Genomic DNA, 26,287 nt, shown 5'->3' on the forward strand with positions numbered 1-26,287 from the left:
CACTCTTTGAGACCCCATGGACTGTAGCCTGCCGGGCTCCTCTATCATGGGATTTTCTAGGCAACAATACTGGATACGGTTGCCATTTCCTCCTCCAGGGGATCTTCCCGACCCAGGGATCAAACCCACGTCTCTTGCGTCTCTTTCATTTGCAGGCGGATTCTTTATCATTGCACCACCTGGGAAGCCCCTGTATCAAATTGAGAAAGCCTCAATTTCTCTGTTTCTCCAATACCCATTGTGGCTCTGTGGTTCTTAATTAAATGTCTTCTTTAAGTATTAGTCCAAGTCCTTAGTATCTTCTTGCCTGGTTACCTGACAATGTGTTTCACTTCACACATTCACCCCTTCCACTCTTCCAGTCCCAGTTTCAAGCTTGGCCATATCTGCTGCTTATTTGATGCCCTGGGACAAGTACAATATATGGCTGAACTCATGTCAGTGAACTGCAGCACCCCCAGGTAATTATTCATTCACTCTTGGAGCCCCAGTGTATGAGCCAGGGAGGATTTCACAGTGGAGTGACTTTGAAAACTGGATGGGGGTCTATCAGGTGAAAAGGAAAGCAAAAGCAGAGGCATACGTTAAGGCAGGGAAGTATGACAGAGCTTATGACTGAGGAACAGTGAAAAGTTCAGTGTGGTTAGAGAGGCATATGTCCAGGCAGGGAGGTATGACAGAGCTTGTAACTGAGGAACAGTGAAAAGTTCAATATGGTTAGAGTGTATGGTGTGGAATAGGTGGTGCTAGTGGTAAAGAACTTGCCTGCCGTTACAAGAGATGTAAGAGACTGTAGGTTGGATCCCTGGGTTGGGAAGATCCCCTGGAGCAGGGCATGGCAACCCACTCCAATATTCTTGCCTAGAGAATCCCATGGACAGAGGAGCCCGGCAGGCTATAGTCCATAGGGTCACAAAGAGTCAGACACGACTGAAGGGACTTAGCACAAGCACACACAGAGTATAAGTGTGTGCAGTTAGGGACCATGTATACCATATTACTAAATCTGTTCCTCACCTATTGTAGTGGGGCTAATACCTACCTCTAGGCCTGTTCTGAGAACCAGGTGGGCAATGTTATGAAAGAACTTAGTTCAGGCTTGATATGTAGACATGTCTAATTAACGCGAGTTTCCTTTCCTATTTTCCTTCTTAGTTTAGATTTTGGACTTCCCTGGTGATTCAGTGGTTAAGAATTTCCCTGCCAATGCAGGGGACATGGGTTCAATCCCCGGTCCAGGAAGAGTCCACATGCCACAGAGCAACTAAGGCTGTGAGCCACGATGACTGAGCCCACGCGCCCTAGAGCCCGTGCTCTGCAACGAGAGAAGCCACTGCAGTAAGAAGCCTGAGTACGCCAACTGGAGAGTAGTCCCTGCTCCCTGCAACTAGAGAAGGCCTGCACGAATCAGTGAAGACCCAGTACAGCCAAAAATAAATACAATTTAAGACTTTAGATATTATTCTATAAGCAGGGGTAATATTTAAAATATTTAAATATTTAGGGAATTCCCTGGCAATCCAGTAGTTAAGACTTCCTTACTCTCACTGCCGGAGAAGGCGATGGCACCCCACTCCGGTACTCTTGCCTGGAAAATCCCATGGACACGGGGAGCCTGGTAGGCTGCAGTCCATGGGGTCACTAAGAGTCAGACATGACTGAGCGACTTCACTTTCACTTTTCACTTTCATGCATTGGAGAAGGAAATGGCAACCCACTCCAGTGTTCTTGCCTGGAGAATCCCAGGGACGGGGGAGCCTGGTGGGCTGCCGTCCATGGGGTCACACGGAGTCGGATACGATTGAAGTGACTTAGCAGCAGCAGCACTCTCACTGCCAATGGCCTGGGTCTGACTCCTGATTGGGGAACTAAGATCCCACAGGCTGCATGGTATAGCAAAATTTAATGAGCTAGTTAGCCACCTGTATGACCCAGGTTTCTCTGGTAGCTCAGTGGTAAAGAATCCACCTTTACCAGAAACCAGGGTTTGATCCCTGGGTCAGGAAGATCCCCTGCAGTAGGAAATGGCAACCCACTCCTGTATTCTTGCCTGGAAAATCCCATGGACAGAGGAGCCTGTAGGGCTACACTGTCCATGGGGTCACAAAGAGTCAGGCACAACTTAGTGACTAAACAATAACAACACCCAGGTACCACCCAGTCCAAACAACTGTGGGTCACAACCAAGCAGCTGAGGGAATTCTTTGTAGGGACTAAGTGCCCTCAACTGGAGTAAAGGAAAGCACGGAAGCAGGAAAATCCAGCTGCACTGGGAAACGGTGGGTCCTTGATGTCCTCTAGGATTTTATCCACATCTAGTCCATGATAATCAATACCGTACCCAAATAAGCTAATTTCACCTGTCTTTGTAGGCTCGTGGTTACGCGGCTGGCCTCAGTGCCACCCACGAGAAAACTGAAGTGGAGGGGAATGGAACTGACGTGCTCGGTGTTTTACATGTCCTCTTTTCCAATCCTCACCCAGTCTTGGGAGGTCAGGCATCATCAGGGGCGTTTTACTATTGTGGAGACTGAGGCTCTGATGGATGGCTGATTCCTCAGCAGGTGGTGAGATGCTTGTGGCAGAGGTCCCTCTTGCTCCTAAGTGTGCTCTCTTCTCTGCCACTCTGGGGTTCCAGAGTCCTCCTCTTCAGCTTAAGTTTTAAGGGCATTTACCATTTCTCACTCACTCATCCAGCCATCAAACCTGTCTAAGAAAAACAACTGAAAGGTATATTTTTATTTCACAAAAAAAGTGTGACACGCGATACCCATCCCCTAACAAACTACAAACTCTTGGAATACAGAGTAAAAAGGAGATCCGATCAGTCTTGATGAGATAAAAATTTGGTTTCACAAAGTTGAAAAATCCATTACAAACTCTCTGTTGTATAAATATAGTCTGTCTTATCTTCAATGCAGAGTGAGACAAAAAAAAAAAGTTTTGTTGGCATAAGAAATCCCCTGGTCCTTGAATACACCAGTCTTCATTTGTACTCTCAGCCAAATACAGGTGACATCTACATGATAAGAGTTACATGTGTATTCTTGGGCTCTAGGTAACTAAAAGGGATTTAATATTTTATCTCCTGAGCCCACTCTCCCTCCCCTAAAAGCTTGTGCAAAACACTATAGTCTTAGTTTACTAAATATTTTTCCCATATAAAATAACACGTGTGTGTTCTAAATTTGACTATGGTAATAGGTGTACAATTCTGTAAGTATACTAAAATCTGTTGAATTGTATGTTTTAAATGAGTGAATTGCATGGAATTTGAATTATACCTCAATAGAGCTATTTTAAAATATCTATCATTTCTAAGTTGCTAGGGGAGCAACAGATGACCATTATAGCATATCTCAGAAGTTCCTGGCAGGATGCAGGGAATATTTGCAGAAATCAGTACACTAAGGGATATAGAAAGGAGATCTTTGAAGTATTATGATTAAGTCAGTGGAGTTTGAGGTTGCTCTAGGATCACTCGGTTTCAAGATGTCAGAATAAAGAAATCAACGGGGTAGGTATTTTTTTCTGATTGATTCTAGCACAGTCTGTGTACCTTCTGTGGCCTTTGTCACAAAATAGTTATTTGGTGGAAAAGCAGATGCCCGGGGCATTGTTGAGTCTATGGAAAATTTTAGGCTGGCACTCAGAAGCTGACTATCTGCCTCCATTGAGAGAAACTCCACCATGGCCACAGGTTCTGAGAGCCTGAGTCCCACAAGAGGAGGAAGAAATTAGATACCAAAGAAAAGCTTCTAGATTTATTGAATCAAAAGGACTGCCTGCCTTCAGTGATGCTGTTTCTGGCCAGAAGTCACAGCAGGGTTCCAGTTCTCGAAGACCCTTCTATAAGACCATTGCCAGGGCAGCAGGGGTGGATCATTATGCAGCATTTACAAGTGTCATCTCCAAACTTGACCTACCAGCTGGTCGCCAAATGGCCATTTGAGAAAGGAGACAAACCATGGGCAACTGGGCCCTTGAACCAGGACGTCATTCTAGCCAAATAGCGAGCGGAGGAGAATTGCCATTGGTCGAAAGAAAAAGAGAACTGAAACTCTTGCTCTGCTTTGACCATTCTAGTTAAAGTTCATCACTTACACTTGTTGTGAAAGTCCAGAAAAAGGGCAAAGAGGCCATTCACTTTACTCAACTTTAAGAACAAGGCTTACTCAACTTTAAGAACAATGCTCTTACTCAACTTTAAGAACAGTGCTAGCAGAAGGTGGGGCCAGAAGTCATTTTCGTTTTTTAGCAGAAGCAGGGAAAGACAGGGGCTTGAAAGTGCGAGGGTTCCCAGTTTGGCGAACACCTTGTCTAACTCCCCCGTGTTTCCTCCTAGAAAACTGGTCTGGATCTACTTACTGCTGGGGCACGGGCTAGAAGTCCATGCCTTCTTGGCCAGCCTACAGGTTGTTTATTCTGTGGCCGAGCAGATGAACTAAGCTTAGAAGCAGGCACCATGGCCGCCTCAGGTCCAGCCTGTTGTGGGCTGGTTTTCCAGTGTGGCCCCATTAAAACCTTGACCTGCTTGTGTTCTTTCAAAATATAATATGCGTGTTCCCTAATATGGTCCAAGCCTTTAGGTATGGGGTACTCAAGGATGAGGAATTTTCCTCACTGGCAATGTTTTGTCATTTTTAGGTAAAAGCAAATAGAGAATAAAGCTAGAACATCTGGGGTTGGGGCTTACCTGGTTCCCTTTAGTGTCATAGGGAGATGGTGGGAGGTTTAAAAAAAAAACCAAAAAGACGATGCTAGGGGGAGAAGAGATCCATCAGGGCTTTGGGCATTTTCTTGACAAACTTTTTCCTTTGGCTCCAGTGAGAACAGTTATAGCTTACTCAAGAAAAGGGAATGAAGTACCCAGTTTAAAAAACAAAATAAAACCTTCCTTTATTGCCTCTTTGTGCTTGTCAAGCCTCTTCTTACCCAGGGCTTACTCATCTGGCCCCAGCCTGTCCATTATACCAGTTGGAGCCAGTTATCCAGGAGAGACGAATCCAGGCAACCAGGAAGATGATCCATCAGGGGATGCCAATACCCTCCTCACCCAGCCTCTCTCCCAGAGAGATCATGAGCTGAGGGCAATGATCAGGGGAAACTCCTGGCTGCTTCTGCCCTGAAATAAGAGGACAGGAGGAGTCGTTTCTATACTTAAAAAGAGAGAAATACTTTTGTTCCAGAGCAATAAGAAATATGAGCAGATGAAGCTATGGCTCTGAGGGCTGGTCCATTTTGGGAAACAAGATGCAAGCAAGGGAGTAATATATAAACAAAGTATGGGTATATTTGGCAGGTTTGAGGCAAGCAGAAAGGAAGGTTTGGGTACTCTATAAAAAAACAAAGATCTGGAATTCAAACTTCTTCTGATAAGGCCACAACGAAGAGATTTCCAGCAGTGGGTGTTGCAGGAAGGTGGCACCCACATTGCCACAGGCTTGCAAGGTAATGTGTCCAGGTAAGGAGGCAGGTGAGGCAGGGCAGTGTCCCTCACAGGTCCATGTCTGGGCCTCCTGAGGATGTCTTCAGTGGCACCGAGTCAAACCCATCAGGAGTCCTCTGAAAGAGAGATGGTGACAGGAGCTGGCTGCTGCACATGGGCAAGTTTGGGGAACAAAGGAGAGAAATGGAAGAGAGGTGACAGAAAGAACCCTCCTGAAATTTCTGCTTTCAGTGGCTTCGTGGAAACACGGACATAAGATGGCCTCTATTCTTCTTGCTCCCTTCAGTCAGTCAGAGGATGAGAAATATCTTTAAACCCCTTGCTTTGCATCTTTGTCAAACTCTAGAAGTTCCAGAAAGACCTAAGTGTCCCAGGGTAAACTGTTCTCCTATTGGTTAAACAAAAAGCATTTAGGGTCTAAGGAGGCCAAGGGAGTCACCCTGCAAGGTCAGCACAAAGGGAATGAGATTTGGCCAAGTAAACACCTACCCATCTTCCTTTCCTTTTCTGTTGCCACCCTCCCCACCCAGGTTAGATAAATTGGTCAGGGCAGCAGTGAACTGTGGGTGCTGGCAGAATGGGGCTGCAGAGGGCCCTGGCCCTGGAGGAATCACTTGAATGCTCTCTGCTTGCCCCAGGCCCAGCGACAGTGTGGTCTGTCTTATATTTATGAGCTTCAGACTCATTCACCCACCCACCCAGAGTCAGCTCTCCCAGTTCAGAACTGTTCAAGAGTGAACAACTTAGATGAAGCTGTGACTCAGCCCCCAAAGGACAGGGGCCTGACATCCAGGGGACAGCACCCTCCACTGGCCAAAGGAGAGCCTCACTTCTACTGGAAGTTGATCCTAGAGGTCATCCCTTCCCCTCTCTCCAAAATACAAAAAGGGTTTTGGTTTATTGTTTTGTGTTTTGGGAACGAGGTTGATTCTGAACCACATGGGTGGTTCAGTACTCCTTCTGGAAGTTAAAAGGCCCAAACAGCCCATCCACTGGAGTGCATGTTGGCAGACAAGGAGCCTTGTGCAGAGCAGTCCTGGGCCTCAGGGGAAAAAGCATTTGTGTGAAAATACAGAAGACAGAAGCCAGGATTCTCAAGGCGGGAGGATAGAAGAGAATGGAGGGTAGGGAGCAGAACAGTGGTCCCTAAACAGTCGGGGGTCTCAGTGTCCTAGGACTCATGTCTTCTCCTGGCCTCCAGGGTGACCTCAGCGCACTGGCCATCATCCCTACCTTGGAGGTAAATGATTTGATCTTCCCAAAGAGTGACTTTTTGCTGGTAAAGATGAGGTCATCCTCCACGTCCTCGCCTTCCATGATGGCACAGCTGTCAGCGGCTGGTAGGTCACAGTCCTTGAGGGTAGCATTCATCACCAGCTTGGAGTACTTGTACTCTAGCCTATGAAACAAGGGAATGGGGAAGACAAGACACCAAACTGTAATAAAAGGAAAAGGAGAAAGGTTGGGCTAAAAGGAGATATTCCCTTACCATGGGTGATGGAACTGAAACGTAGCAAAATGGTGTTAGGCCGGGGATTTGGCTAGGGAATCTGATTCCCAAGTCAAGGATCTTTTCTCTTAAATCTAGGTGTTTCTATGATCTCAAAGCTGAACAGAAATCATGAAACTGTAAAACCATTTTTACCATTAATAATAGCAAATTAATAATTCTTTTTGCATTTCTTTTGACATCTAACAGCTTTTCATAGACTGCCATGTGGTACCATCCCTGTTAGGAGTTGAGGTGCGTATGTGTGTGCTGAATCACTTCAGTTGTGTCTGACTCTTTGTGACCCCATGGACTGTAGTCCACCAGGCTCCCTTGTCCATGGGATTCTCCAGGCAAGAATACTGGAGTGGGTTGCCATGCCCTCCTCCAGGGGATCTTCCTGGAGGAACTGAACCCATGTCTCCTGTATAGCAGGCAGATTCTTTACTGCTGAGCCACTGGGGAAGCCCCTAGGAGTCAGGATAACCAAGGCATATCCTGGATGAGTAGCTCGACAAGCCTCTGGCCAGAGTCACAGGGACTGTAGCCAATACCAAAGAGCAGCCGTGTGAATTTATACTCTCAGATACTCTCCTTCCAGCTCAACAGTCCAGCCCTGGCCATCCCCAAACCCATCACATACTTTTGATTCTTTTTCCAAAAGTAACAGGTCAAGACAGTGAGCAGGATGGCGGTGCAGGTGCCTGCAGAGATGCCCACTTTCAGCCAGAAGTCTATCGTTTTGCAGATGGTGACTCTCTGCTCAGGCAGGGAGATGCCACCGGAGCACAGCTTTGGTTCTCGCCACACGTAAGTAGTCTTCTGTTGGGGAGAAAAACAAGGAACTCAGATATCACACTCGCCTGTCTCCTGGGAAGTCCCCAAGGAGAGACGCCTACCTGGATGCCGGCCACACAGCTGCTGACGATAGCATGGTAGTCGGCAGTTGAGCAGAGGGGGCAAGCGGCCACGCTCTCCCACAGGAAGTGGAAGTTACAGCCATCACAGGTCCCATCGGAGCACTTGCTAACAGAGCAGAAAGGAGACTTGAGCGCATGCTTGCTGGACTGTTGGGAAGATCTGGGTGGAGTCCTATCATTTCATAAATTGCCTGATCCGTCTTCTCCTTGTTAAATTGTCAGTTCCATCATGACCCTTCCAACTAGTTCTTAGCCTTAGTTTTGCTCTCTGATTTCCCTGATGATAGGAGGCCTTTCCAGCCTTCATCAGGGCCCCCACCCTCTGCCTGTAAGTTTCTGCGGACATCAGATGACAACTCATGTAAGCTGTCTGAGCTCTAGCACAGCTGCCCAACTAACCCCTCAGAAGCTCCTGTTCTCCCCATGGACATGGGACATTTTGCAAAAGTCACTTTTTCCCTTCATTTTAAAGTTTCTATTTTCTGTTTGGGTATAGCTGATTAACAAACAATGTTGTAAGAGTTTCCGGTGAACAGTGAAGGGACTCAGCCATACATGTGCATGTATCCATTCTCCCCCAAACTCCATCCAGGCTGCCACATAACATGGAGCAGAGTTCCCTGTGCTGTGCAGTAGGACCTTGTTGGTTATCCATTTTAAATACAGCAGTGTGTAGAGCTTCCTGTGGAGGGTTGGGTGTGAGGGGCCAGTGTTTGGGAATGAACTTCAGGTCACTGCTGTCTGCAATGTACTTTACTGTAATGTTTGCAACAAGAATATTAGTGACCATACATTTTAACACCACTGCTGGGCCACAGTGTGCCCCTTGGCTCCCCATCTCCCTGATCAGTCGTTGCCTAGCAGCATCATTTTCCAAACCATCTTCCTCAAGACATGGATACCCTCAAGATGTTAGTGTTGTGTGAAAAGAGGAAGGTAGGGGGAAAGGTTGTTGTTGTTGTTTAGTTGATAAGTCATGTCTGATTCTATCACAACCCCATGGACTGTGGCCCACTAGTCTCCTCTGTTCATGGGGTATCCCAGGCAAGAGTACTGGAGTGTGTTGCCATTTCCTTCTCCAGGGGATCTTCCTGGAGAATTGAACCTTCATCTCCTTCATTGGCAGGCAGATTCTTTACCACTGAGCCACCAGGGAAGCCTGGGGCTTCCTGTAATCAAATTAGTTCAAGATTCCTTGATTTAGTGCCCTTGGCTATTAAATTCAAAATTGGGTCTTTCAGCTGTAGAGAGATTCTTAGAATTCCCTGCTGCTGCTGCTGCTGTGGCGGCGGCGGCGGCAGCGGTGGCGGCTGCGGCGGTGCTTCAGTCATGTCCGACTCTGTGCGACCCCATAGACGGCAGCCCACCAGGCTCCGCCCTCCCTGGGATTCTCCAGGCAAGAACACTCGAGTGGGTTGCCATTTCCTTCTCCAATGTGTGAAAAGTGAAAAGTGAAAGTGAAGTTGCTCAGCCATGTCCGACTCTATGCGACCCCATAGACTTCAGCCTACCAGGCTCCTCCATCCATGGGATTTTCCAGGCAAGAGTACTGGAGTGGGTTGCCATTGCCTTCTCCGTAGGATTCCCTAACCTTTACTAATTCGATAATAAGAAGGATCTATTATGTCATTGAAGAAAGTAGGCAAAACCACTAGACCATTCAGGTATGACCTAAATCAAATTCCTTATGATTATACAGTGGAAGTGAGAAATAGATTTAAGGGACTAGATCTGATGAACTATGGACAGAGGTTCGTGACACTGTACAGGAGACAGGGATCAAGACCATCCCCATGGAAAAGAAATGCAAAAAAGCAAAATGGCTGTCTGGGGAGGCCTTACAAATAGCTGTGAAAAGAAGAGAAGTGAAAAGCAAAGGAGAAAAGGAAAGATATAAGCATCTGAATGCAGAGTTCCAAAGAATAGCAAGGAGAGATAAGCAAGCCTTCCTCAGAGATCAATGCAAAGAAATAGAGGAAAACAACAGAATGGGAAAGACTAGAGATCTCTTCAAGAAAATTAGAGATACCAAGGGAATATTTCATGCAAAGATGGGCTCGATAAAGGACAGAAATGGTATGGACCTAACAGAAGCAGAAGATATTAAGAAGAGGTGGCAAGAATATACAGAAACTGTACAAAAAAGATCTTCATGACCCATATAATCATGATGGTGTGATCACTCACCTAGAGCCAGACATCCTGGAATGTGAAGTCAAGTGGGCCTTAGGAAGCATCACTACGAACAAAGCTAGTGGAGGTGATGGAATTCCAGTTGAGCTCTTTCAAATCCAAAAAGATGATACTGTGAAAGTGCTGCACTCAATATGCCAGCAATGACTGGAAAAGGTCAGTTTTCATTCCCATCCCAAAGAAAGACAATGCCAAAGAATGCTCAAACTACCACACAGTTGCACTCATCTCACACGCTAGTAAAGTAATGCTCAAAATTCTCCAAGCCAGGCTTCAGCAATACGTGAACCGTGAAATTCCAGATGTTCAAGCTGGTTTTAGAAAAGGCAGAGGAACCAGAGATCAAATTGCCAACATCCGCTGGGTCATTGAAAAAGCAAGAGAGTTCCAGAAAAACATCTATTTCTCCTTTATTGACTATGCCAAAGCCTTTGACTGTGTGGATCACAATAAACTGTGGAAAATTCTGAAAGAGATGGGAATACCAGACCACCTGACCTGCCTCTTGAGAAACCTATATGCAGGTCAGTTAGCAACAGTTAGAACTGGACATGGAACAACTTACTGGTTCCAAATAGGAAAAGGAGTATGTCAAGGCTGTAAATTGTCACCCTGCTTATTGAACTTCTATGCAGAGTACATCATGAGAAACGCTGGGCTGGAAGAAGCACAAACTAGAATCAAGATTGCTGGGAGAAATATCAATAACCTCAGATATGCAGATGACACCACCCTTATGGCAGACAGTGAAGAGGAACTAAAAAGCCTCTTGATGAAAGTGAAAGAAGAGAGTGAAAAAGTTGGCTTAAAGCTCAACATTCAGAAAACGAAGATCATGGCATCTGGTCCCATCACTTCATGGGAAATAGATGGGGAAACAGTGGAAACAGTGTCAGACTTTATTTTTTTGGGCTCCAAAATCACTGCAGGTGGTGACTGCAGCCATGAAATTAAAAGATGCTTACTCCTTGGAAGGAAAGTTATGACCAACCTAGATAGCATATTCAAAAGCTGAGACATTACTTTGCCAACAAAGGTCTGTCTAGTCAAGGCTATGGTTTTTCCAGTGGTCATGTATGGATGTGAGAGTTGGACTGTGAAGAAAGCTGAGTGCCAAAGAATTGATGCTTTTGAATTGTGGTGTTGGAGAAGACTCTTGAGAGTCCCTTGGACTGCAAGGAGATCCAACCAGTCCATCCTAAAGGAGATCAGTCCTGGGTGTTCTTTGGAAGGACTGATGCTAAAGCTGAAACTCTAATACTTTGGCCACCTCATGCAAAGATTTGACTCATTGGAAAAGACTCTGATGCTGGGAGGGATTGGGGGCAGGAGGAGAAGGGAATGACAGAGGATGAGATGGCTGGATGGCATCACCGACTCGATGGACGTGAGTTTGAGTGAACTCTGGGAATTGGTGATGGACAGGGAGGCCTGGCATGCTGCAATTCATAGGGTCACAAAGAGTCAGACACAACTGAGCAACTGAACTGAACTGAACTGATTATCTCATTGAGCTTCCCTGGTGGCTCAGATGGTAAAGCACTCACCTGCAGTGTGGGTGCCAGGGTCCATCCCTGAGTTGGGAAGATCCCTTGGAGGAGGGTATGCCAACCCACTTAAGTATTCTTGCCTGTAGAATCCAGGGCTACAGTCCATGGGGTCACAAAGAGTGACTGAGCGACTAAGCACATTATCTCATTATCTCCAGTCTCATTATCTCATTTAATCCTCATAACAACCCCCTGAAGGAATTTCTTATCATCCCCATTTTGCAAATAAAGAAGAAGAGGCCTAGAGAAGATAAGAACTATATCCATAACAGAGCTGGCAAGTATAGGAGGGGAATTGAATCTGCCCCTGGCCATTAGTCACTCTGCTACACAGCTGCCCACATGCTCTAAAGAGTGAGGGTAACTTCTACTCTTCTGCTCCATCCTTGACATCTAAAGATCTAGGGTTTGGAACCATGACTGTGTCCCCAAGAGCCCATTAATGGAGCTCAGACGATTTTCTCTTTTGCTCTTCTTCAGTAATCTCTGTTTGGTTCTTGGGATGGAGTGATGCCAAGGAAGGGAGGCTGTGTCACAACCCTTTACCTTGGCAGAGACAGACTTCCAGGAGCAGGCTTGAGTGGACTGCATCTGACTCGGATGGTAGTTGATCTCCCAGAGCTGCAAGACTGGGTCACATCATTGGACCTGCAGAGCAAACAGCCGCCATGGGGGAAGGAGTCACTCATTGGTGCCACTGGAGAGCTGCTAAGTGAAGTCAGCATGAAACAGATACCTGGCTGGGGAAGTCTGGTCTGACACATAGGAGAGAGTGGGGGGTCAGGGAGATCCGGTCAAGGGGAAATGCACTGGTCTAGGAAAGGCTGTGCTGTGCTCAGTTGCTCAGTCATGTCTGACTCTTTAGCGACCTCATGGACTGTTGCCCATCAGGCTCCTCTGTCCATGGGATTTCCCAGGCAAGAATACTGGAGTGGGTTGCCATGCCCTCCTCCAGGGCATCTTCCCAACCCAGGGATCAAACCTGTTGTCTTCTGGGTCTCCTGCATTGCAGGTGGACTGTTTACCACTGAGCCACCGGGGAAGTGCTAGGAAAGGCTAGCAGATGCATTAACATTGGAATCTCCTTAGGTGGGAGGGGTTGTCCACCCTAGGTCATTCAATATTCTTCGATGCCATCAGGGGCACACCCACCCCAGGTAATACCCAAGTAGCTGGGCTGGGGAACTCAGCCTTTAGAGCTCTCTGCTGGGCGGGTCTGCTAGACCCTGTTCTGGCTTGATAAGCAGTAGGTGGCTAAAGAGGGAGGGACGCCACAGAGATTGCGGAGAAGCCCTGGGTTTCACTTGCATTAGCCTGGCCTCTCATTTTCACCTATAAAAGAAGATCACGTCCGGTATTCCCAGGGACTCCGGGTGGAAAAGTTCAGCCGGGGAGGTGATGCCATCCAGAGTCATATCTGTTGTCACGCCTGCCAAATGAGAGCTCCTAATTAGTTCTCACTAGTAGCATTTAGCTGGCAACCACTTCAGTTCTTCCAATACCTGTTCGCATCCCACCTTCCTTCATCTCATCACATCCCTGAGTGGCTCAGGAGAGGGCAAACCAAAGGTTTATCAGTGGCCCCAGGGGCCCTTGGTACCCCAGGATGGAGTCGGAAACAGAGGTCAGGAGGTTGGGCCCCTCACCTGGGGCCTTTTAGCTTAGAGTCTGGGAGCCTCACTCACTCTCTCTTCACACAGACACACACTCAAACAGGTGAGAAAGACGGAGGTACTCACCGATAAGCCGGTCTGCGAGGCTGACAGGCTGCGAGGACACCCCGGCCTTGTAGCCTGTCACCTCTGGGGGAATGATGATCGCCTGGCACACGTAGGCTGTGATGGGTTTGGAGAAACCTGACTCACCCTCGGGGATCCGGAGGTCGGTGACATTGTCAGTGCACACGGACATTTTCCTACCCTGGGCAGGGGGTGCGGGAGGAAGTGCGAGGGAATGCATGATCACAGAAGAACTCCCGAAAGGGAACAGGGAACAGTTTCTCCACGTTTAAAACTTTAGCCTTCTAAGAGCACGCTGCAGTGGAATGATTCATCCCCGTGCTAATTACAAGACAGATTTTAAAAGATAAAGAAAGCTAAGAATAAGGCCTAGGTGCCCTAGTTTCTGGAACTCTGGCCCAGAGAGCCCCAGTCTTTTATTTCCTTGGAATCACCTGGAGCCCCTTGTGAGCAGGGTTGTGATGGTGGCAAACTGATTGGCAGATCTCATCTACCAGCCTACCAGTCAAGGGCCTTTCTTATCCTAGTCAGATTTCTAGGCAGGTCCTGAAATGTGTAACTGATCTCATGAAATTGATTTGGGCATCTGGCCTGCTTCCCATTCACTCTCTGTGTCTTCCTTGGAGCTGTGATTCTACCATACTTATCTTGGGAGAGGAAAAGGCAACCCACTCCAGCATTGTTGCCTGGAAAATTCCATGGACAGAGGAGCCTGGTGGGCTACAGTCCATGGGGTCGCAAAGAGTCAGACAAGACTGAGTGACTAACACTTTCTTTTCTCATCTTGGGAGGACTTTCCAGAGTGTCCTGGGGGTTAAAACAAACCCCATAACCAGCCCTCTCCCTGCCTTGAGGTAGAACGTTTTAGGACCAATTGGAACCTATTCTATTTAAAAATATTTATCACTAGAAGAAAGACTGCTTCTCCTCCAGTCTGTAACAATGCAAACTCTCTAGAGTAGAACTCAGGAAAACAGTGGGAACTGGACTCCTTCCTCGAGATTTTGTAATAGAAGAAATATTGAGATATTTTTCCTTCAAAATCCTTTAAATTTATAGATGAATTATAATTTGTTTGCTAATATTAGGTCACTTGTTCAATATTTTAAATTGATGTGGACTAAGCATTTAGAATGTAGGATTTTCAAAATGATAAATTTAATTAGAAATAGACCCAATTTGCTAAATCTGGTGTCTTACTTCATGTTCAAGATTGTAAGAAACAGAAAAGGAACATGAGAACAGAAAGGTATCTTTACATTATATAAGAATAAGGGAGCAAAGAAAATAAAACTCACAGACTCTCCAAATTCCCATCTTTTCTCTCCCAACTCACCGAATGAACCTTTTGCTACATGGGGCTTGCTTTAATTAGTCTCCAGTTCCCAAGTTATCACTAACTGTCACTTCAGAGGCTTTCTTTTAACTTCTTCAAAGACTTTTTAAAAACGGAAAAGAGACATTTGTCTCTAATCTTTCACAGATAGTTTATTTCTTGGCATGTTCTCTCTATAAACACAAACCAGCTATTTTGCATGCTGCAGAAGATGGGTAGACGCTGTGTGGTGTAAAGGCCTTACCTCTACACAGAGTCACAGATTAAATGCTCAAGATGCTGTTTATTTTGCAACATTTGAAACTAACTTTCCAACCACTGATCATGGCTTGTTAGTAATTTAGTCAAGTGCAGTGGTGGTGTGATTACCCTTTACAAATATTTCCACCTTTTAAATTCGCATCCAAAATATTTGCAGCATCCTGAAATGCTAATGGTAACATGTAGTGTCAGCAAAGATACATGTAGATGAAACTATGAGTAGTTTATTTTATCTGGCTTCTAGAAAACAAAAGACAAGTGTCATGATTTCTGCTGCTGCGTCACTTCAGTCGTGTCCGACTCTGTTCAACCCCATAGACGGCAGCCCACCAGGCTCCCCCATCCCTGGGATTCTCCAGGCAAGAACACTGGAGTGGGTTGCCATTTCCTTCTCCAATGCATGAAAGTGAAAAGTGAAAGTGAAGTCGCTCAGTCATGTCCAACTCCCAGCGACCCCATGGACTGCAGCCTACCAGGCTCCTCCGTCCATGGGATTTTCCAGGCAAGAGTACTGGAGTGGGGTCCATTGCCTTCTCCAGACTACTTTTTTAAGGAAAAAAATCTTTCTCCTGCATAGTTTTTTTTTTTAATCGAAGTATAGTTGATGCATGAGTATAGTGTTTACATAATCATTTTGAGGAAATAAAGGTCAGGGAGGAGTTAATGTACACCTTATTCTATTTTATTTAAGTAATTAACTTATTTTGGCTGTGCTGTGCGACTTGTGGGATCTTAGTTCCCTGACCAGGGACCGAACCCAGGCCCCAGCAGGAAACACACCAAGTCTTACTCACTGGACTGCCAGGGAATTCCCCACACACTATTTAATTTAATTTATTTTTTAATTCCCCTCATCTGATTTTAAACACATTCATTTTCCTAAATGTTTATAATCCAAATGATTTTATTTTAGAGGAGAAAGTCCTCAGGAAGAATAATAACCATTTGAAAATCTCTGAATCTGCCCCATCCGCTACTATCTGAACCTCCTGTGTCCTCTGGCCTCTGATTCGCTGGTGCCCCCTTTCCGTTCTCACGCTGTCACTACCTATACAGCTTACCTGATTTCCGCAGAGACTGAGGGTAAAGTGGTGGAAGTATTTCAGTCCTTTGGAAGTGAAGCTTGGCCCTCCAGCCAGAGAGACGGTTTTTTCCAAAGCCAAGAAGTTGTACTCGAAAGTCCTGGTCGAAGTGCTGACTGAGAAGGTACAGTCATTGTAGCACAAGGAGTGGATCTGAGGGGAGAGGGGTCCATCAGGCTGGCTTCACAGGCAGGGCCTCGAGGGGGCCCGTGGAGAGTGGCACCAGTCACCCCAGCCTGGTCCAGCCCAGGCAGGGTGAGAGAAGAGGAAGTGTGGATTAGGGGTGGGCATTAAAAGATGTGATTCCAGTATTAACACATATATGATGTATAAACCTCTCATTTTTCAGTAGGTAGTTGGATCAGATTCTGTACCTTGTTCCTATGCCTAGATTATAAAACTCCCTCAACAAACAAGACAGCCCTTCTTATGTTCAAGCAGAAAACAGCACTAGACACTCACCTAGAGCCAGACATCCTGGAATGTGAAGTCAAGTGGGCCTTAGGACGCATCACTACGAACAAAGCTAATGGAGGTGATGGAATTCCAGTTGAGCTATTTCAGATTCTAAAAGATGATGCTGTGAAAGTGCTGCACTCAATATGCCAGCAAATTTGGAAAACTCAGCAGTGCCCACAGGACTGGAAAACATGTTTTCATTCTAATTCCAAAGAAAGGCAATGCCAAAGAATGCTCAAACTACCACACAGTTGCACTCATCTCACACGCTAGTAAAGTAATGCTCAAAATTCTCCAAGCAAGGCTTTAGCAATACGTGAACTGTGAACTTCCAGATATTCAAACTGGATTTAGAAAAGGCAGAGAAACCAGAGATCAAATTGCCAACATCTGCTGGATCATCGAGAAAGCAAGAGAGTTCCAGAAAAACATCTATTTCTGCTTTATTGACTGTGCCAAAGCCTTTGACTGTGTGGATCACAATAAACTGTGGAAAATTCTGAAAGAGATGGGAATACCAGACCACCTAACCTGCCTCTTGAGAAATCTGTATGCAGATCAGGAAGCAACAGTTAGAACTGGACATGGAATAACAGACTGGTTCCAAATAAGAAAAGGAGTATGTCAAGGCTGTATATTGTCACCGAGCTTATTTAACTTACATGCAGAGTATATCATGAGAAACGCTGAGCTGGATGAAGCACAAGCTGGAATCAAGATTGCTGGGAGAAATATCAATAACCTCTGCAGATATGCAGAGGACACCACCCTTATGGCAGAAAGTAAATAAGAACTAAAGAGCCACTTGATGAAAGTGAAAGAGGAGAGTGAAAAAGTTGGCTTAAAGCTCAACATTCAGAAAACTAAGGTCATGGCATCCAGTCCTATCACTTCATGGCAAATAGATGGAGAAACGGTGGAAACAGTGGCAGACTTTATTTTTCTGGGCTCCAAAATTACTGCAGACGGTGACTGCAGCCATGAAATTAAAAGATGCTTACTCCTTGGAAGAAAAGTTATGACCAACCTAGACAGCATATTCAAAAGCAGAGACATTACTTTGCCAACAAAGGTTCGTCTAGTCAAGGCTATGGTTTTTCCAGTGGTCATGTATGGATGTGAGAGTTGGACTGTGAAGAAAGCTGAGCGCTAAAGAATTGATGCTTTTGAACTGTGGTGTTGGAGAAGACTCTTGAGAGTCCCTTGGACTGCAAGGAGATCCAACCAGTCCATTCTAAAGGAGATCAGTCCTGAATATTCATCGGAAGGACTGATGTTGAAGGTGAAACTCCAATACTTTGGCCACCTGATGCAAAGAGCTGACTCATTTGAAAAGACCCTGATGCTGGGAAAGATTGAAGGTGAGAGGAGAAGGGGATGAGAGAGGATGAGATGGTTGGATGGCACCACTGACTCAATGGACATGAGTTTGAATAAACTCCAGGAGTTGGTGATGGACAGGGAGGCCTGGAGTGCTGCAGTCCCTGGGGTAGCAAAGAATCGGACACGACTGAGTGACTGAACTGAACTGAAGTGGAAGAAGGGTGCCCAGGATAGCAGAAGAGACGCTACAAGTCTGTCAGCCCCCCCCCACTTAAAATTCACTGACCCCCAGATTCCTTTTTCCAAGTCTCTTTATAGGAAACTGAACCATAAACCCCTTTCTTGCTCATTTTAAGGTCCTCATGTGTTAATGGCCTCACTCAAGTGTCAATCCCTCCCTTTACAGCAGAAGAGGCTGGGGGGAGGAAGTTTGTGGCAAGAGTCCATGGTGTCCCAGTGAGGTTGCCAGAGATCTGCAGAACTGCTGCACTTACTGCACAGCTAAACTAAGCAGTGTCTGCAGGCTGCGTCGTGTCTTACAAATGTGTAGCCAGTTTGTAATCAGTAAAATACAAGTTCACTGAAAAGCATTAATGAATAACTAAGAACTTCTGGTCATAGGATTCACTTTCTCAGATTCAGAAAATGCATGGGGCAACAGCACTGCTGTTCTACTTTAGAAGAAAGCCCTGGGAGAGGAGACAGCAAAGAGAATTAACTACATGTCCCAGCAAAGGTGGGTTACCATTCCCAAGAAGGGGGGGAATGAAGTAGGCTGATAACAAGCTGGAATGAAGTAGGCTGAATTTGAGCCACAAGTCCCATGACGGCTTCCCTTTTGGTCTCTGCACAGATGCCAAATAACCCTCTGGACCAGAGGGCCACAGATCTCCATTACCCATCACCTGAAGATGAGGCTTGTCGATGACTGAGACCCAGACCCTGAAAACCAACCAGTACAAGCTGAGAACTCTCCATCTATGGTCACACCCTGATGGGTTTCCTCTAGGACTCTAAGCTGGGAGTGCACCAGGGGGAGTTTGCATACCAGCCCCTTAAGAACGCCACCCAGGACCTGGCACCATCTGAGCTGGCCCATTCAGAGACGCAGAGTTAGGATGCTTAGCCAACCACTGGCACCTTGTTGCTCTTGGTTCCTGGACCACAGGGCATGCAGGCCTGGGCGCCATAAGGCTGGTGGGCTTTCAGGATCGTGTTAGGGGGACAGGAGTGGCAGGTTCCTGAATCCCGATCAATATAGTGGCCAGCAAGACAAGAGGTGCAGGAGGAGCCCATGTCAGAGGCTTCCAGGGCACACGGACGGCAGTAGGAAGCCACCCCATCCATGACATTGGTGACGTTGATGGAGTAGATCTTGGCGACATCACTGGTATACTTTCTTCCCTGGAAACAAAGACACAGGAGAGTGAGCTTGGCCTGCCTTGGCCTGAGAAGTAGCAATTGAGTGCTCTGGAAATAACAGAGTATGACTTAATCTTTTTTATCCTGTGATACTTGAGAAAAATCTTTAGAAGCACCCTGTTCTTTTCACTCACCTAACAGTATCTTTTGATGTGCATTTTTTGTCATTTTAAAGTAAGGACTGAACAATTTAGATGATGTATAAAAATATTCAGTACCATGGGGAAATATGTAGTAGGTATTCACATTTTTTAAAAAGCAGATTTTTTCCCCTTATAAAAGAAAAAAAAAGTATTTATAGTGAAATAAAGACTGTATAGAAGATACTCCATATGCTAACTAGGTTATCTCTGGGTAGTAAGATTATGGGTGGTTTTCTTCTTTTTGCTTTTTTTTTTTTCACTTATTTCTAAGTTTTCTTCCAGTGAACTTACATTACTTTGAGTTAAGATAATAAAACCAGAGTTATTATTATTAAAGCAAGAACAGGACTGAACAGGGCACACCAGGTCAGGTACCACGTATATCCTATTCTCAGGACATATATCCTCAGGACAGGTCTCCTGAGGAGGGACAGGTGATTTTAGGAGTTTCCAGGGTCATTTGGACAAGGCTGGATGCTCCTCAGGGGCTGGCATAGGCAGTCCTCTGCTTGACTCCTTACAAGTCTTCTAATCACTGGATTCTGAAGCTCAACCACATGCTTAAGCTAAGGTAGGAATCCTTCCAGGGTAGGAGGTCTCTCTGAGTGCTGAGCCCTGAGGAAGGGGAGGAGCTTACTGTCTCATGGAAAGTTGTCCTCTGGAAGGCCCAGGTGAAGCTCATGGTAGCATTCTCCTCGATGATGTAGGTATAAGACTGTTTGCCTTTAGAACCTTTCCACGTCTCCACAGGACTGTTGGTCCTAGAATTCACACCCTGAACCCAAGACAGACAAATGAAGAAGGCATGATGGCTGGGCAACTGGGGAGAGGGTGCCCATACCGCTGCCATCCTGGGGGCCATCACAGTGGGCTAGACCCATATTAAATGGTGCAGTCCCTGACAAATAGTTGGCTCCTTGTCTGCAAAATCACTGTAAGCAGGGATGTCAGTTATGTTGATGCACCAACAGGGCAGAGGGGCCAGCCTTCCCGGAAGCCCCAAAGCAGACAAAGGAAGGAAAACATACCACCATGAAGTAGAGCTCGCAGTTCACAGAACAGATGGTCTCAAAGACAAACGTGATTCTGGCCACCTCTTTGTTCTCTGTGTCTGCCATCACTGACTGTAGAGGTCTGTGGGGCAAAAATCAAAAGTCGGTTCCAGGGGCCAGACAGTGCTTAGTGAAGAGACCAGATGGCAACAAAGGGTCTGCTGGGGGACAGGACTAAGTTCTGAGTATGTTGGAAAGAACATGAACTGAATCCAATTCTATCATCCTAGCTGTCTGATCTTGATCTAGCTAAACTGTACCTTTCTTATCTGTAAAAAGGTGATAATATCTTTCTTATTTACCTCCCATCATTATGTGTTCTAAGTTGCTTCAGTCATGTTCAACTCTTTGTGACCCTATGGACTATAGCCTGCCTGGCTCCTCAGTCCATGGAATTCTCTAGGCAAGATACTGGAGTGGGTTGCCATGCCCTCCTTCAGGGGATCTTCCCAACACAGGGATTGAAGGTCTCTTGCATTTCCTGCGTTGGCAGGTGGGTTCTTTACCACTAGCACCATTGGGAAGCCCATCATTGTGGTGTGATCCAAAGGCATAACAGATGTGGAAGTACTTTCTAAGACGCTGAATAGCCTCCCTAGCAGAGTGCGGGCTCCAGACCCACTGAATTAGAATCTGCAGCTTAACGTGATCCCCAGGTGATCCATGTGCATGGTAAAGTTGAAGAAGGACCACTAGCAAAGACATCAATTGTCTACACTCACTCAGCAGTTCAAACCCCCTCCCTATCTCCACCTGAACTTCGGGGTTTTGCACTGGTCAAATGAGCAGGTACTTTGATTCATAGCTTTTTTAGCAAAGTTCTCAGCCTGGTCCTTCTTTGGGGAAAGAGAGAGCCATGTCTGATAGGTGGGGATGGCAGGGTGGGGCGAGTGGGGTTAGAAAGTGCTTTACTGCTATAATCATATTTGCAAATTGGGAAGTATTTTGGTGAATGTTATCTCCCAAAAGTCTAAGAAGTTTGCTTCCCTCAGAAACATAAGATATAGCTGTTCAGCTCTGAGTAATGTGAATGAAGGGAAGGGAACGTATTACCTTTCGAGCAAGTACTGTGGCTGAGCACTGTGCCCGGGATGGAAGGAGGGAGCTTGAAGGAGGGAATGGAGAAGCCAGATTGGCAATAGGGATGCTGATTCAGCGGTTCCCCCTCATCTTTAAAGCACATACAGGCAGAAGAGTTCACTTGGGCTTTGAAAACCCATTTGTAGCTTTCTTTTTGGCTTTGGGCATGTGATTGACTTCTGAGGACCTCCAGTTCCCAGCTACTGTCCACTCAGTGGTGTGAACTGATGGGCTGGAGTTAGGCCAGAATCACAGACTGTCAATCCCTTTGTTTTACAGACAAGGAGCCCAAAGCCTAAAGGGGCACAGTGGCTTTCCCAAGCTCACCAAGCCAGTAAGTGGCAAAATTCAAGTGCCCGGTCTTTTAGTCCAGTTTTCCTTACACTGTACCACTCTGCCTGTAGTGGCTTTTTAATGGCAAACAAATCGCTTATTCTCCTAAGTGTTCTTGGGAGATGGGGATGAATATAACAATAAGAGCAATCCCTCCCAGGGACTTCACTGGTTGTCCAGTGGTTAAGAATCCACCTTGCAATACAGGGGACACAGTTCAATCTTTGGGAACGAAGATCCCACATATTGTGGAGCAACTGAGCCCACATGCTGCAGCTCCTGAAGCCCAGGCGCCACAGCTAGAGAGTCTGTGCACCAGAATGAAAGACTCCATGTGCCGCAACTAAGCCCCAACGCAGCCAGATAAATAAATAAATAAAACCAATCTTCTTGTCCCACTGAAAGATGAACTATCTATGGGCATTTCTGGCCCTATTTTTTTTTTCCGGTTTTAAAATCTTATTTGATGCTTTGAGAAGGGAGAATTTGAGTAGAATGTGACCAAATGGTAGGAAAAGCTAGAAGGGATGGGAGAGCAGTAGGTAATCAACATGGGCAGCAACTAAGAATGTGTCAGTATTCAGGTTAACTTTATCAGACCTTTACTGTGGTCTTCCCTGTTCTTTTCTTGTTTTTTTTTAGACTGTTTTTTTAAAATTTTTTTTAATTTTTAATAAACAAATTTCTATTTGTTTATTAATTTTGACTGGACCTTACAGTATGTGAGATCTTAGTTCCCCAACCAGGGAATTGAACCTGTATCCCCTGCATTGGAAATGCAGAGTCTTAACCACCAGACCCCCAGGAAGTCCTGTTCCATTCTCTGTTCTGGACTGATACTTCTGCACACCAGAAGCCCTCTCATCTACAACACTCCAAGCTATGTGGGACTTGGATGTGGCCAAGGGTGGCGTGGTTTCCCCTTAGCTTTGTGCTCCTCACCTGAATCCTGGCACGACCAGGGTGAGAATCATGAAGTCATTGTCTGAAGCTCCAACAGCTGAATAAATGTGATCACCGGCCACCTCCCAGCCTGGAAAAGGAGAAGGACATGAGTTAGTGTCCAGTGGTCTCAAGTGCAGGGCAAATGTGCACCCAGATGACACTCTGGAAGAAAAGTAACACCATCCTTTGAGGCATCCAGAACCATCACCCAACACAAGCCATGTTACTTATCAGGCTACTTTGGTCAAAAACTCTGAAACTCTCAGAGCAAGACCTCTGCAGTGTGTGTACTGTTTCTAGTTCTGTCTCTAAAGCTAAAGTTTGCAGAATATATGTTCTTTGTCCATGGAGAGTGGAGCATTCAAGGGAGTGTGAGCATGATCAGCTCATTTTTCTCTAGACATCACTGTTAAGAACTGTGAGCTAGGAAGAACCGCTTTGGCAGGGCAGCTAGCTGAGAGCCCATGGTGGGGGGAGGTAGTTACCTGTCATGCCCCTGTACTCAAAGTTGATCCCGCTGAGGACGGTCGTCTCCATGTTCGTGGGCAGCGTGTTCCACCATTTGTATTCAAATCCCACGGCAGGCTCGGTCCCTGCTGGGCAGTGGCTACAATCTGGGGGAGCCACAAGATCCACGCATTCAGCCCGAAGGCTGCAGCCACCCCGGCTGGAGCTGTTGTTGCGCAGACAAGTGGCAACGGTGCTGGGCAGCCCCACAAAGGTGTTGCTGAGCACAGTTAACAGCAAGCTGACTCAATGTGTTTAGCAAACTTGGGGTGTAAAGGCTGACCCTTCATTCCATATTCCAGTACCCTACTCGCCCATCAAATTATTACTTTCAAAGCTTAAGTGTATCTTCGAGTCTAATACATATAGTTCATATTATTTGTCAAGTTGTCATCAGCAAATGCCTTCACATTGATAGGTCTACAGATCCCCCCAGCTCCTCTCCTGCAAATTCTGATTGTGTCAAGGTGGCCATCCCAGCTCCCCAAACCTTTTAGCTATCATCCCTGCCACATGCTGGAAGCCTCTGCTGTGAGGAGTGTGCCCCTTCAGGCCTGAGTCACATTCGCAGATGGATTGAGGAGGGAGGCAGGCAGTTCTCAGGTGGACCCACAGGCAGGGCCCGCGCTGACCTCTCTTCTGAATATGGTCCTCAGAGGTGGCCTGGCCCTTACTGCCTTCCTCAGAAGGACATGGTGTGAGTTCAGTTGACATGCTGAGTGCCCATGTGGCCCACCCATATGTGTGGTATGGGAATGGAGTGAGGCAGGGAGTGGGACGGGAGAGAGGTTACCGGAGCCATTGGAGTAAGAGCCATAAGGGCAGGGCTCGCAGGTGCTACTGTTGGTCTTGAAGAAGCCTGGGTTGCAGGGTGGGCAGCCGGTCTTCAAGCCAGAGGCAGGCAGCTTCACTGCGCCCTCCAGATCCTCGCTGCAGATTTTTGGCTGGGCCCATTTGTACATGAGCTGCGTCTGCAGAAACAGAGCCCGTCTCAGCCTGCCGTGTGGCATTAGCACATCTTCAGGAAGTTGCCTTGAGGATGGGGGGATTCTGGGCGCTAATGAAAGCTGCAGCAGGGTGGGGAACTTGGTTTGGGTCACCAGTGTATCCTAGGTACATTGCTTAGCGCCTGGCATATGGTCATGCTCAGTGAATATCTGCTGAATGAATGGACTGGGATGAAGAGGGACAGGCCTGTGTGTTGGATGGGAAGAGGGGACTAGTTTCCTCTAGAGAAAGCCCTAATTCCAGTGTAGAATCTTATTATTAATACTAAAATGTCACAGGAAAAGCAGCTGGTGAAAATCCCAGAACACAAAAAGGCATGGAGTGGAAGTGGTTTAGGTAACCCCTGGGGGAACAGAGGACGGCTCAGGTGTCCCAATTTGTCTTCTAAGTATTTTCTTTGCTTTTTCACTTATTCAGTAGACATCTATGGAAAGTCTAATATAAACATGTGACTCAGAGATGAATAACGTGGCCTGTGCCCACAGGGAGCTAGCTCACCATCTAGCAAGGGCATTGCATTGCATTACTTGCGTGCTCAGTCATGTCCAACTCTTTGTGACGCCATGGCCTGTAGCCCACCAGGCTCCTCTGTCCATGGGATTTGACAGGCAAGAATACTACAGTGGGTTGCCATTTCCTTCTCGAGGGGATTTTCCTGACCCAGGGATTGAACCCAAGTTGCCTGCATTGCAGGCAGATTCTTTACCCCTTGAGCAACTGGGGAAGTACCCTAGCAAGGGCAGCATAATAACAATCTCCCATGGGGGTATGAACCCTGTGTTCTCTGGGACATAAAGGCAAGAGCAATGAGGCTGGTTAAAGAGTACAAACTTCCAGTTATAAGATCAAAAAATTCTGGGGATCTAAGGTACAGGTGATTAGAGTTAGCATGGTGATTAGAGTTAATAATACTGTATTATATACTTGAGAGCTATTAAGAGAGTAGATATTAAACATTCTCACCACAAAAAAGAAATAGTAATTATGTGCCCTGATGGTAGTTAGCCAGCTCTATGTTGGTTATCAGCTTGCAATATGTAAGTGTATCAAATCAACTGGTACACCTTAAACTTCCACAATGATATGTGTCAATTATATCTCAAAAAACCTGAGGGAAAACAGCAAGAGAACTGATCAGCTTCCAAGTCAGTGAACAAGAGAAGCACTGTATCTGTCACTTACTAGGACCATCCCTAGTCTTTCGATGGAGGCATTGGCTAGAGAAGAGCAGATGAACTGTAGGAGGCCCCTGGTGAGTCAGGGGTGAGGTTGGGCAACGTCAGGCTTCCTGTATGGTCACTGGGCAAGAGACCAAAGGATTGCATTGAGGTGATGGTGCAAATGTGCTATGTAGCATACCATATATGTAAGAAGGTGGGTGAACAAGGCATCAGTCCATTTTATTCAGGATAAGGTCTTAACAATGTCTTGAAAGGGCCTCATGTTGCCTTAGTTGAAGATGAGCCCCGGGACAGACAACTTGTGCCCCTGCTGGGCTCAGCCTTTCTCTGTGTAAAGAGCAGTCAGTGACCAGAGACCCGGACTAGTGACCTAACCTTATCTCATCCAGCTCATTTCCTTGAGTCTAATAGAGAGAGGGGTCTGGGGAGCTGGACGACTTGGGCCACCTCCTGGAGAGCACACTCAGCAGCCCCAATGGACCAGTGATCCCAGTCCCTGAGAAACCACTGAGGCACAGCAAAGGTCATAAAGGCAATCACAGGAGCCCTTTGATTTTAAAATACAGCTTAAGAAACAAAGTGAAATTCCGAGACTGAGCAGAACCAGCGTGGGCCTGAGGGCTGACACTTCCATAAGACACTCCTGGTGACCATGTCTACTCCAGGGTTCCTCCCTGAGCTGTGCTGTGGCTGGGCTGCAAGGTGGGAGCGCCGGCTCTGGTCCCACTCATCTATAGGCCCCCAAGGTGATCAGGAAATTGCAGACACCCAGGCTTGCAAGCATCAGGGCACACTGTGGATCTAGAAGTCCTTTG

The 26,287-nt window shown here is 46.4% G+C and overlaps 1 protein-coding gene across 2 annotated transcripts in view; it reads right to left on the reverse strand.

Annotated features, from left to right (window-relative positions):
• Positions 1-2,711: 2,711 nt before the first annotated feature.
• KIAA1324 (KIAA1324 ortholog) overlaps positions 2,712-26,287 on the reverse strand; it is a 76,291-nt gene continuing 52,715 nt past the window's right edge. The window contains exons 9-22 of one of the 2 annotated variants that reach the window (XM_027536307.1): positions 24,077-24,254; positions 23,262-23,390; positions 22,774-22,864; positions 20,395-20,500; positions 20,004-20,141; positions 18,942-19,205; positions 15,999-16,172; positions 13,341-13,521; positions 12,934-13,030; positions 12,148-12,249; positions 7,838-7,964; positions 7,582-7,760; positions 6,683-6,848; positions 2,712-5,565 (exon numbers count right to left, since the gene is read on the reverse strand). In XM_027536307.1, the coding sequence (XP_027392108.1) occupies positions 5,497-5,565; positions 6,683-6,848; positions 7,582-7,760; positions 7,838-7,964; positions 12,148-12,249; positions 12,934-13,030; positions 13,341-13,521; positions 15,999-16,172; positions 18,942-19,205; positions 20,004-20,141; positions 20,395-20,500; positions 22,774-22,864; positions 23,262-23,390; positions 24,077-24,254 (2,001 nt within the window). In that variant the 3' untranslated portion in view covers positions 2,712-5,496. Of the gene's footprint in view, positions 5,597-6,682; positions 6,849-7,581; positions 7,761-7,837; positions 7,965-12,147; positions 12,250-12,933; positions 13,031-13,340; positions 13,522-15,998; positions 16,173-18,941; positions 19,206-20,003; positions 20,142-20,394; positions 20,501-22,773; positions 22,865-23,261; positions 23,391-24,076; positions 24,255-26,287 lie in introns of both variants that reach the window. The other variant, XM_027536308.1, reaches the window with a different exon arrangement.

This window comes from Bos indicus x Bos taurus, chromosome 3 (assembly GCF_003369695.1).
Source record: "Bos indicus x Bos taurus breed Angus x Brahman F1 hybrid chromosome 3, Bos_hybrid_MaternalHap_v2.0, whole genome shotgun sequence".
NCBI classification, from domain to species: Eukaryota; Metazoa; Chordata; class Mammalia; order Artiodactyla; family Bovidae; genus Bos; species Bos indicus x Bos taurus.